The 13291-nt window shown below is 37.1% G+C and overlaps 1 protein-coding gene across 1 annotated transcript in view; it reads left to right on the top strand.

Annotated features, from left to right (window-relative positions):
- LOC145678625 (tryptase alpha/beta-1-like) overlaps positions 1-13291 on the top strand; it is a 108244-nt gene that overhangs the window by 82459 nt on the left and 12494 nt on the right. Inside the window, exon 5 of the mRNA XM_081748981.1 lies at positions 800-1098. Within this exon, the coding sequence (XP_081605107.1) occupies positions 800-1098 (299 nt within the window). The remainder of the gene's footprint in view (positions 1-799; positions 1099-13291) is intronic.

Genomic DNA, 13291 nt, shown 5'->3' with positions numbered 1-13291 from the left:
GGAAAGAATTATAAATACGAAAATTAGAATGAGCAAAACAAAATATTGCTATAGAGAAAATGGACAAGAAAGTTTTATTTTCGATTTATTGTTCTTATTTATTGCTCTTTTGACATGAAATTCGCCACATACATGTCTTTGCCGATTATACACATACTACCGTTATAAGAAATTCCGGGCGAATTCGTTATCAAATTATATTCCTACAACAACATATTTATAGACATGCGACAATAATTTTAGACGTGAATGTACATTATCAATGTCTTCGAAGGAACAGAAAAATTCTTACTACAGTGTTCTTTACCCATTCATAGTTTATAAACAATGTTACGATTTGTTCGATTCTATCCTAATTTTATTGAACTACAAATCGAAACAAGTGCATGTATAGATATAGCCTAACGGTAATATAATCACATGAGTAAGATATTGCCATGTACTATAGAGGAGCCATCAGGAGATGGTCCCTGAAGTTTCTTACCACCTGCAGAGTGAAAATGCTGTCCCTACTTTTGTACTAGTCTTACAACTACGGCCACTCTACTTAACACCATTTTTAAGGGAAAAGTTTTGACACGTTGAGTAGTGACAACGCCACTGCAAGCTGTCAAGAGACCTTCTCTTGCTGGCTCCTCTATAATAGTAATAACTAGCGACCCACCCCCCTAAAGAAAAATTAAGAGATTTTAAAATTCATTTGTTCTTCATATTAGTCCTACATGGTAATACATAGTTGTTATACCTGCTGAATATTTGAATATCTTACGTTAATGCTTATAATGATTGTATTTTCCAGCGCTAATGAAATTATTTGAAGAAGTGAATACGACAGGGGACTACATAAGGCAAGTTTGTCTGCCTGACACACCCCTAACGGAAACAGAATCATTCAAGAGACGACCCTGTGTAGCTACTGGATGGGGTCATTCTAAGCTAGATGGTCCTCTCTCGGACAAACTACTTGAAATCCAAGTGCCTGTGCAAGAGAACTCTATCTGTGGGCACAAATATGGCGTCAAAGAATACGGAAATGTGAAAATAAAAGCGAGCCATATCTGTGCGGGTCATTTGGATGGAAGTTCGGGAACTTGTGTGGTAAGTTAACAGTTTATTTCTTTTAGAATCAAGTAATGGATAGAGTTTTTCGCACTAAGAATTTGAAAATTTCGCGTTTAGTTCTTTTTATATTTCGTGTTTTGTCGCATTTTTCAAATAAAGTTTCGCATTTTGTGGCTCTTGTTGAAAATATATTCCCTGACATTTTTACAACTGTTCCTTTTATTCATAGATCACTACAGAAATAAACCATTAATTACCTAAAAACAAAATACACTGAATATTTCACTTGTCATTATAAATTTCACTTATAGAAAATTATATTTTTTAAAAAATAATACTGAAGGGAAATCAGTAACTAACGCGCAACATGTTCTCTATAGCAGTGTCGAATCACCCAAAATGCACCGTTCATGCCACGTTCTATCGTACACTCAGAGGGAAACTGGCCTTTTTAAATTAGTGTAAACGTATTTTTAAAATTTCGCGTTATTTCGCATATTGTTAGAAATTTCGCGCAATACTGCCGATTTCGCGTTTTATCACGCAACGGAAACCAATGAAAATACACACAGCATATAACGAAACGTCAAGAAACTGAAAATCACTTAATTCTGACGAATTTTGGTTTATCGCGCATTGCGACAAACTTGTGCCTCTAGTAATGGATTACTATACTCTGAAAAGTAACTTCCGTGTAGTATGAGTATTAATTTCGAAACGCAAATTAATATGACTAAGTTAAAAAAAAAAAAAAAATCTAGTTCTATTCATCCGTGTATGCTTGATGTGCAGGCTGATGGCGCTGTCCTATAAGTCAGCTCTCTTGAAGGTAAGATAGTTTGGTGGGTATTGGTCTACGCATCTACCAACTGCACTGAATTCAAGGGCCGCGGTGGCTCAGTGGTAGAGCGTTCACCTCTGGTGCTTGGGGTCCCGGGTTCGATCCCAGCTCCCGCCAAGTGAACTTTGTGGTAGGCAAGCACCATGTGCGTGGGTTTTCTCGGGGTTCTCCCGTTTCCTCCCAATTTCTTCATTCCACCATTTCATTCATTTCTCATCTTCACTGTCTCCTTTAGCCTAACCGGCATAACCGTTGGACGTAAAACTCAAAGATTTCATTTCATTTTTGCACTGGATTCAAGTGCTGGTCATGGTTAGGAGCTAGGGTTGCCAACTTTTGAGAAATTAAAATATCGGACATCCTCCTGGAGTACGTATACTCTTAAGGTTGCAACATCATCGCTCGTCAAAACAACTAGTTCACACGTGAACAACCTCAAAATGACTACTAGTTCACATAAAATTGAGCTATTCGAGATTCGAATTTAATAACTTTAGTAACTTTTGAAGCATTTATTAAACTTACTTATTCCAGTATTTGATTGAGTCAGCAGATGTAATTTTTGTAGTCTACCATCAATAATGCATCATATCTGAAACAGAAAAGCAAATATAATTCGCAATATAATTATGGCATGAACAAAATATAGTTCAAAAATAAATCTTAACAGTTTCGCTGGGGCTGGCAATGTCTCATAATGCCTACATTCTTTTACTGGATCTGGAAGTATTATTTAATTTTAAGATGTAGCTGAGGATGAAGCCGTGCTAGCTGCGCTCTTGAAAATGTATTTTTGTTGACTTTCAGCAGTTTTAATAAGTTCAGTATTTCCTGCCTTCAACTCTTCAGCATATTCCACGCACAACAGGTTGGTATCAAAGCGAATTATAAGCTTTGCTGCTCTGCTTTAACTGAACTTTCATCGACAAACGATTCCTTTCCTCACTCCAAAGATTCTTCATAACACTAAATACGCTGAATATGCATTCAACACAACAGTTATTTGGAGGTGACTAGTAAGGGGAAAAATTACTGGATATTTAATGTCCGGTTTTGAGGTTGTACCGGACAAAAAGGTTAAAACCGAACTGTCTGGTAAAATCCCGGACTGTTGGCAACCCTATTAGGAGCCCAAGTTCATATCCTATTAGGAGTCCAACTATTATGTATCGTCCTTCATAACTTCAGTGTTGCATAAGGATTCAGAACTCAAAAGCAATATTGGGGCCGCGGTGGCTCAGTGGTAGAGCGTTCATCTCTGGTGCTTGGGGTCCCGGATTTGATCCCAGCCCCCGCCAAGTGAACTTTGTGGTGGACAAACACCGTGTGCGTGGGTTTTCTCGGGGTTCTCCCGTTTCCTCCCACTTTCTTTATTCCACCATTTAATTCATTACTCATCATCACCGTCTCCTTTAGCCTACCCGGCATAACCGTGGGACGTAAAACTCAAAGATTTCATTTCATTTTTCAAAAGCAATATTAAGTCACATCATTTGCGTGTCTCGAATAGGTCTGTTTACGTTTTTTGGTATCACAAACATTATTATGCTGAGCTAAGACAATTCATGATTTGACATCTAAAATTTTGGTTTAGAATTGTTATCAAAAGGATGGGTTAAAACTGAAAAGTGATGACAGATAGCTTCAATTTTATCATTTACCCATTTTAAAATATATTTCCGTTTAACTTTCCTCAGCAATTTTCTTACTTGTTAATGTAGCTTTCCGAATAGCAACTGCATAAGCAACAAATTTTTTTTAATGAAATCTTTCGAATTTATTATAAGTAATTTGTTAAAAATTTCCTTATTTAAAAGGTATAATCATAGAATATAAAACTGAAAAAAGCACAGAAAAAGTCTCTATCAGTTAATAAGATATCGATATTTATCTAAATCGATATTTATGTAGATCGATATCGATATTTATTTATCTACTAGAAAGTCTATTCATTTAAAAGACATATTTGAAACTTTAATTCTCACTATTGATACAGCCAACTTACACTTGATAAAAAATAGCAGATTCTGAAAGTAGTATGGCATAGTTAAGTCTATGTACTATAAAGCCTTTTAATCATTAGTCTAATAAAATGCTTTCTGTCGACATGGTTCATCAAACAACAAATAGTTGAGCGGTATGTTAGTTGGTAAAAAACCAGGTAAACAAATGAAAAAAGTGTATAGGAGTTACTTACAAATACACAGTACAATCTATGTATACAATATGTATCAATTTTGATTAGCTGACTATATGTAAGAAAAAATCATAGAAGTCAAAATATTCTAAAACTGCATCATCAGGGATTCATCACATAAAAACAACTTGTGCATGAAGATAGTTTTCCGTATGATGGTAAACCATCACCAACATTGGGTTTTTACATTCTCAAATTTTGAAAAGTAGAAGAAAGATACATAAGGGACTTGAAAGACATAGGAATTGGGAAGACACATTATTTTCATGTATTTCTTTCAGAATACTGATCATAAAGGTATGAATTTCAGCGCACCTAGATATAAGGAAGTTTTCTTCAAATAATATATGAGGTAGTATTTAAAAAGTTTCGACACTAGCTCTGTTGGCGAGAAATTATTTTATTTATAGGCGTGTACACACTGCTATTCTCAAGGTAGTCCCTTTGCACAGCAATACAGCATTCTCAGCGCTCTTGCCACTCTTGGAGTATATCCTGGATAGCTACTTCTCGAGGCGTGTTGAGCACCTTCCACAGTTAATCAAAACTGACCTTTAAGCTAGCGTTTCAACCTAGAGAGGAGAGCGAAGGCAGCAGCACCCAAATCTGGAGAGTACGGTGCGTGCAGAAATTAGATCATATGTATTGCGAGAAACTTACGTGTGATGACAGAACGGTGAAATTGTGCATCGTCGTCATGGACCATATAGGTTTTCGTGCGTCATAGCTCAGGTTGCTTTCGTCAAATGCTCAGCCGCGTTAAGACCTGGCAATGGAACTCAGTATTGACGGTGTGACCACTAAGGACGAATTCTGAATGCACAAAGCTGCGAATGTCGAAAAAACGATAAACATGTGCTTGGTTGAATTGCAGACCTATGACACCTTTTTTGATCGTGAAGGGGATAGGCTCTTCTACTGAGAAAACTATTGCTTCGTCTCAGGGCCATCCCAACCTCTGTCACCGGTAATCATGCTCGACATGAAATACGGGTCATCCATGACGTGCTGACGGAATTTTTGGCAGACTTCCTTCTGCTCCTAAGTCAGTAGCCTGGGAACAAATTTGGCAGCCACACAGCCCATATTCAAATCAAATGTGAATATTCATTAGACTGTACCGTAGTACACATTAACAATGGAGGCAATGTTGCGGATTGTTTTCCGGCAATTCTTATGCACAAGTTGCCGAATGTTTTCCACGTTTTCCGATGTTAAGCTCATTGAAAACCTTCCTGATCTCACGTCGTCTTCCAGTAATGTTCTTCCATTCTTGAAACGCACGTGCCACTCGAAACACTTTGCACGACTCATGGTAGCATCACCATAAACTTGCTACATCATGTGCAATGTCTCGGCTGCAAATATGACGAGTTCTCTACAAAATTTCATGCTTTAAATTTTTATTCTAGCTCATATTCTTCCACCGTTTACACATAAAATTTGGATTACGAGAGGATTGGAAATATTTTTCCCTCGTAACTATTGAAGATATTGCAATGTTACTTGCACATGACTTACGAAGGAACAGAAGTACACTTAAAGGTAGGTTGTGTTCGGGTACGTGCAGCCCGGGCCGGTTTAGAGGCCACAAAACTTCCAGAAATGGATTTTATAAAATGGAAAATTTATCGAATTATCTCAAATTTCTCTTTTCGTTGTACGTCATACATTCGTGAATTTGATCTCATTTAAGAGCTTGTGCCATTCAAAAAAGAATGACGTATGAACCATGATGGTGGGATTAATAGTGCTAAATCAGCAGATACTGAACTGAAAATCTACATTTTCCCAGGGGCGGATCCAGGACGAACTTCTAGGGAGTGGCGGTGGGTTGTAATACTGCTACTTAGAGCTACTGTTAAGAGCTCCAAACTCTGGGATGGGCTTTATTTATATAATAAGAAAGCTTACTCTTGTGGGGGGACGATTGTCCCCCCTGGATCAACCCCCGAGTTTTCCCTTGAAACCTCCGCTGTTTTAATGTGTTAAGCTGCAATCAAATCGTAACAATAAATTACTGCAGAAATACGTATATATTAATGCTCAAATCTGAGTATGGTTATGACTCTCGTCCTGCTTTGAAGTAATTGAATTGCAACAATACAGTTTCTTTACAACAATGGTTTCTAAGTCGCAATTAAATCGTTACAATTGTTTTAATTCTGCAAATTGCATGTACATCAGCGCTATCTGTTGGCATCAGGCAGGTAGGCAGTGCACGTAGTGAAGCGGTGTCTCTTAACTATTAGGAATTATTCTTACAAATTGAAACATTTTTCTTTTATATATAAGGATGCAGAATAGTACACAGAAAATGGAGAATTGCTTACTGTGGAGTTTTGATTTGACTTATAAATATGTACAACTGCATGTACTTCAGTCATTAATAAAGTACTATACAGCATGGGCAATAAGTTGCTTGACACTAGCAGTTATTCAATTCTCAATGGACCAGCATAGGAGGAGCTGTTTAACCTAAACAATACTGTATAGTTTTATAGGAATCTAGGTAAGGTAATGTTATGATACAGCTTTATAATTTTGTGGTTTCATAGTTTATAAATAATAATTAATTTCGCATACGTTTTGGTCAAAGTAAATTGTGGCTCACCTTGTATATCATACAAATGTGGTACCGGTATGTTATATGTTTTACGTTCTAAGGATTTCATGTGAAGTGAGACACGATATAATGAATTCAGTCGTCGAAAAAAAGTTTTTCATGAATATTGTAATGGATGAAGTATTTTGTATATGGATAAAAAATATATATGTATATCATTATTTATCCTGTTATTACAAGATTTCTTACCAAGAAATTATGGGGCAAAGGAGAACACTACATGATGCGAAGATCCTGAAACAGACAATATTTTTCACAGTTGTGCTTTGGATGTGAGCTTTAAAAAAAATTAAAATTCAGTGTATGTTTAACCTATTTTATTTTTTCTTTTGTTTTGTTTTTCTCGCTGTAGTGAAAGTGTTGTTTTCTTATTCATTATTTGTGACTTTAACAGAAGACTTGCTGTTCAACACATTTATTAACCATAAACTACATTTTGGTGACTGGTTACAAGCTTTTTGTATATATCAGTGTCTTCTTTTTAAACTACTGTACTACGTTTTGAACTTTTGTATGGTGTACAATTTTTGTCAATATAGGTTCGTATTATGTAGAACGTTTTATTTACGTAATTAGAAATGGAACGAAATAAAATTATTTTAAAGCCCTACCACTATGTTTATAGAAATAAATCTCATTAATATACAGGGTGGCCCAAAAGCAGATATACAATGGCACCTAAATTTTAATTTTAATCACAGGAGGCTCAGTAGTAGAGCGTTCACCTCTGGTGCATGGGGTTCCTGGTTCAATCCCAGCTCGCGCCATGTGAACCTTGTGGTGGACAAACACTGTGCGCGTGGGTTTCCTCGGGGTTTTCCCGTTTCCTTCCACTTTCTTCATTCCACCAGTTCATTCATTTCTCATAATTACTGTCTCCTTTAGTCTAGCTGGCATATCCGCGGGGCGTAAAACTCAAATATTTCATTTCATTTCATTTTAATCACAATTTTCAGTCATACAGACGTTCAAAATGTCCTCCATCAATACTGCAACATTCTTTAAGCCTATCCAGAAGGCTGCGAGAAACAAACCTAAAGTTCAATTTACTAATTAAATGTTGTAACGATATTCTTGTTATGAGAAGCTCCACGGACGCTCGCTGTATTCACTGTGTTGGGCTGTTGACAAATGTCAGGTAACTTTTATTTTATAATCCTCTGTCATTATTGTCTTAGGGCTGCCAGATTTTGATGCATTAACCACTAAACTTGTTTTACTAAATTTGTCCCTTATACGACAGATTGTTAACCGTGTTGGTACAGAAGTGTAACATTCGTTTCTCCATAACGTACGAAAATATGCTCTACATTTTCACTTTTCAGTACGTTTTAAGAACCTACTTTCTTTGCTTTTCATTCAAGTTACCAGCCATCATTCAAGGAATCAAGATATCTGAAAAGAAAACGAGAATAAAGATTAAGCTATGGCAGTACTATGACTGTATACCTACTTTTGGACCATCATGTACAGTATGAAATAAAATAAATAGTGATATAACGTATATGTAAATAGTTGTTTACGTTCTAGCCGAGCCTTCGGTCTGCTGTACGCTATAGATAAAAATCGTGTGTAATCAAAAGCTGTGATCACATTTATTTTCTCACCAAACATTCCAAACTCCAAAACCAAAATTAATTCAAGGAAGCAGCATCTATTAGCGCGATTGTGACGCACAGACTGAGATGTCCGCCGTTTATTATTAGGGATATAATAAAAGGTGCAGTCAAATGAAAAGGTCCATTTCCATGTACAGACTTTATTACTGGCTAGTGCTCTCTATATAATAATCATTGCTGTTGAGGCACTTATCTCACCTTGACACGAGATTATGAATACCCTGGAAGAAGAACCCCTTGGATTGAGTATGGAATCACTCTGTCACAGCTTGGTGCATTTCTTCATTGAATTCAAAGTGGTGCCCCCGGAGGTGTTTCTTGAGTGACCCAAATCATGGAAATCACAGGGACTCAAGTCAGAACTATACGCAACGTGGTCTAGCACTTCCCACTTCCACGACGTCAAAATATCCTGTGTTTGTTTGGCAACATGAGGCCGGGCATTGTCCTGCAATAAAATGATGCCCTTTGTGAGGTTTCCCGGAGTTTATTCTTGATTGCTAGCCACAGCCGAGGAGAATGTTGCAGTATTTGTTAGAGTTTTTTTTTTTTTTTTTTTTTTTTTTTGTTTCTCCTTGGGGAGGAACTCTACTAGCAGAGGTCCCTCCTCGTTGAAGAACACAGTCACCATGACCTTAGCAGCTGATGTTGTGGAACGGATTTTCTTTGGTTTAGGCGACCCTGCATGTTTCACTGCACACTCTCACATTTGGATTCCGGTTGAAAAAGTGGGCATATGGACTCATCTCCGGCAATGATCTTTCCAAGGAAATCGTTGGCCTCGTTCCGGTATCGCGTCAAATGGTTCAGTGATATTCCCATTCTGTTCTGTCGCTGTTCCTCGGAGAAACACTTAGGGACCGTTTGAGCACAAATCTTCCGGTAACGAAGTCTATTGCGCACATCATCATGCATACTGCAATGGGACACCTGTACTTAAGTACTAATGGCATCCAAGGAGACCCGTCTATCAGTTTGAATATAATTGTCGATAGCAGCAACTGTCTCATCAGGGATACGTTTCGTCACCTGCCCGGGTCGCGCATAATCAGTCAGTGTCTCCCTGCCACCACAAAAACGCCGACACCACTTTCGCACTGTTTTGTCTGAAACACACTTCGCATTATACACACCCTGCATTCTTCTGTGTACGTAAACTAGATGGACACTTTCCGCACAAAGAAAGCATACCACACTCAGCTGTTCTTCCTTGGTAACGTTGGTCACTGGTACCTTCATCGGTGTATCATACGGCGACACGTCTTACCTGGGGAAGAGAAAGGAACATTTATAAGTATATCAACCTCTGCTAACGTGCCACACTACGCCCATGCGCTAGAAATGTTACATTTATTATTGCCTACACATATGTGGATATAAACAGCAAACAAGACTAACATCTCCCTTAACACGTTGTCCGGATATTTGCAATTGAACCTTTTCATTTGACTGAACCTTATATATTGTATCTTAACTCAGTGCTTCCCAACCTCTTTTTGACGACAAACAACACACTTTACTGAAAATCTACGACATCGCGACACATTTAAGTTAATTATGTTAGAACTGAGTATTGTTGCTTCCGTTCTGGTGTTAAGTGATACAATGTCTTAAACTTCTAAGTTTTTATTAAAGGCCCTGTGAGTAAAAATATAATTATCGCATAAAGTCTAAATTTATGAACTTTATGAACAGCATAAAATTTATTTGTAAGTTTAAAATTTCGCGACACAGCCCAAAGGGCACGACCAGTTAGGAAAACCTGTCTTAACTGAAGATTTTAAAGAGAACATATGTATGGTTCATAGATTTTGAAGAACACTAGTCGGAGATAAATGATTCTGATAGTGTTGTTATTAGAGCAAAAGTGTTTTGTTTCAAATTCTTCGTGCTAAATAAAATGCATGTTACTTAGTGGCACCATACACTTCTTCCTACTTTTGAGCAGAATTTTCTGAGGCGAGACAGTAGTGAGAAAGTCAGATTTGGAATCTCAACAGATTTAATATTTTATGTTAAGAAGGCTTTTCTTAAGGAGGGATGGAAGCTCCACACCTCCGTTTATGCAAACTTAGGTGTCGGCCACACAATCTGACGAATCGAAATCGAGCTTGGAAAATCTAGATTGATTTCTTTCGATTCTTTGACGTTTTCTAATACTGTACAGTAAATTCCCGATTATTCGCGGAATTGGATGGTGCAGTAACCGCGGATAATCCGCAAATAGTGCGGCCAACAAAACATTAGCCTTTAGCCCAATTTCATCTACCCATGAATTTGCTCGAACTTATGTGCAAGCGATAGCATCGATGCATAGAACACGACTCTGAAGGATCCAGAGTGGTCAGATGCACCGTTCCTGCGTTATCGCGTTCCAAAGTGTAGGATGCCACGAGACGGCGCCAGTATCGAGGCGCAGCTGCGAGATCGCCTCTTAACGTCTCGAGGATATTTGTATAAAGTGTGAAGCTAACACGTTATAGTGTTCACAGATATAACTCCGTATCATATTAAACTCGTTGATCAAGCTCGTTGTTGCGAGTCTGGAGGACGTACAGTAGGATGTTGTTCACACATGGCCACCATTATGTGGTACTTCTCTTACGGCCACAACTCGAGTTTGTTGTGCTCGGTCATCGATAGTCCAATGTTTCTCTTCGCATTGAAAATGCTTCCGATGATGAGCATGTTTCTAATTGAGTTTTAAGAACTAAACTGCCACGTCGATCTCAACCTCGATGCTGGCATCATCTCGTGGCATCCCACACTTTTGGAACGCGATATCACAGGAACAGTGCATCTGACCACTCTGGTTCCTTCACAGTTGTGTTCTACGTATTGGAAGCCATCGATTGGAATCATGTTCGGGCAAATTCATCGGGAGACGAAATTGGAGCTGAACCTGGACGCACTCTTTGTACAAAAAAGACATAAATCAATACAAAAATGCTTATGAATATTTTTTATTTATAGTAGGAGACTTCCACATGTAATGATAACTTAATAAACAGTAGTTTTCTGAACTGACAAGTTTCTTGGTTTACTTTTTCACAAATAGATCAGTGAACTGTTTTTGTGTTTTTCGTATTAAAACCCTTCTTGTTTATTTGTGATTAAAGTTTTTTTTTTTTAAAAAAAAGAAAAACAACGTTTTGTCACAAAGCGAAGGGGGCACGGTGGTAGAGTGTTTTGCTCTGGTACGTGGGGGCCCCTGGTTTGATCCCCTGCCAAGTAAGTTGGTGGTGGACAACATAGTGTCCGTGGGTTTTCTCGGGTACTCCCGTTTCCTCCTACTTTAACATTCCACCAATTCTTCCATCATCATTCAATTGTCTTAATCATCGTTTCCCTTAGCTTAAAATGCATAATCGTGAGACGTTAAATTGAAATATTTAATTTCATTCACGTTGTCATAAAGTGATTTATCGTCGAAAGAAAGAAAAGGTGAAAAAAGGACAGGAAGACCGCGGATAATTGGTAGTTTACTGTATTACATTCCTCTTGATCCGTATGCTTCAAGTTCATATCCTAATTCTTTTGCTTCTTTTCCCTTCTGCTACTCTCCCCATATTCTTTAACTCAACATTCTCTCCAAATACATCTTTTACCATAGATCGCGTTACCTTTAGTACAACAATCTGTAAATATACTATTTTAGAACTACCAAAATACTTATTAGTCAGAATGCTTATACTATCAAAATACTAAATGCAAATAACTGTTAAATAAGTGTTAGTGAAGATAGTGGAAAAAATAGAATAATCTGAATAAAATCCACAATACCGTAAACTAAGTATACTTTGGCCAATTTTTTTATTTTTATTTATTTTATTTTATTTTATTTTTTTTTATTTTCAAAATTGCCATTCTAATATCTCCTAAGATTAAGGAGGTAATTTAATGACATTTCTCCTTGTCAAAATGCAATCCTTTGACTTTCTTTTGAAAGCAGTGAACACTCATTGTGACCAAGAATGATGATTATAGTTCCAATTTTTTTGATGCCATGCAAGACTTTTAATGATTGGGGATTAACTTTAGCCCATTTGTCAAAATGACTAATTAATACACGAACATGTTATTGTAGCACTGTATTTAAGAAGCAGAAGAAAAGAACAGGGTATTATAAACACATTGGTGAAATTATCAATGCTTTTACTTAATTTCAATGGAACGAGAAATATCGTCTCATGAAAATATTTGTATTTTACTTGGGTGAACACGAAACATCTATAAAAGAACGCTACAAATTTCTGAATACTTAACTTAAAATACCGACATTACAAAAATAGGGGTGAAATCACTTTGTTCAATTTAGAAGCAAACAAAAATATCGCTCAATGAAAATCTCTCTAAGTGGATGAATACTTAATATCCGAAAATAAGAGCACCATATTCATTGCGGTACAGTACTTTACCGGTACCATAGTGCTCAGTCTTAGGAAGAAAATTTTGCAAGTCAGCCATTGTATAATATCCTCTCTTAGAAGCTAGTAGGGGGTTAATCTTCCTTATTACATCGCACCATTTGCACACCATTTCATCTTCAATATTGGGTCATTACCAACACAGAAAATATGGGCCAATGTTACCCCACGCAATTAAACGCTTAATAGTTTGTCTGTAATTGAACAAACATTTAAGGCGTTAGCTTAACAATATTCGTTAATGAACATATTTTTATATTCTACTTACTTATGCATTCAGGATATGTCACTTTAATGCAATGAACAAAAGTTGAGGAACTTGAAATATGATAAATGTTTACTTCCTATCAATTGCTGGCATTTTGCTTCCTACGTTCTGGAAGCAAAACACTAACGCCAATATCCATGTGTTCTCAATGTTGTAATACTTTGATCCACAACTTTTCTTACTGATAGAAACCATAATAACCATGTAGAAAGAAATCAAATCTTTCTCTTCCATTGGACCAAAGTTGCCTT

Source organism: Thermobia domestica, chromosome 2, assembly GCF_964235325.1.
Source record: "Thermobia domestica chromosome 2, izTheDome1.hap1.1, whole genome shotgun sequence".
In the NCBI taxonomy this organism is placed as follows: domain Eukaryota; kingdom Metazoa; phylum Arthropoda; class Insecta; order Zygentoma; family Lepismatidae; genus Thermobia; species Thermobia domestica.
This window is presented reverse-complemented; position numbering and strand designations above follow the sequence as displayed.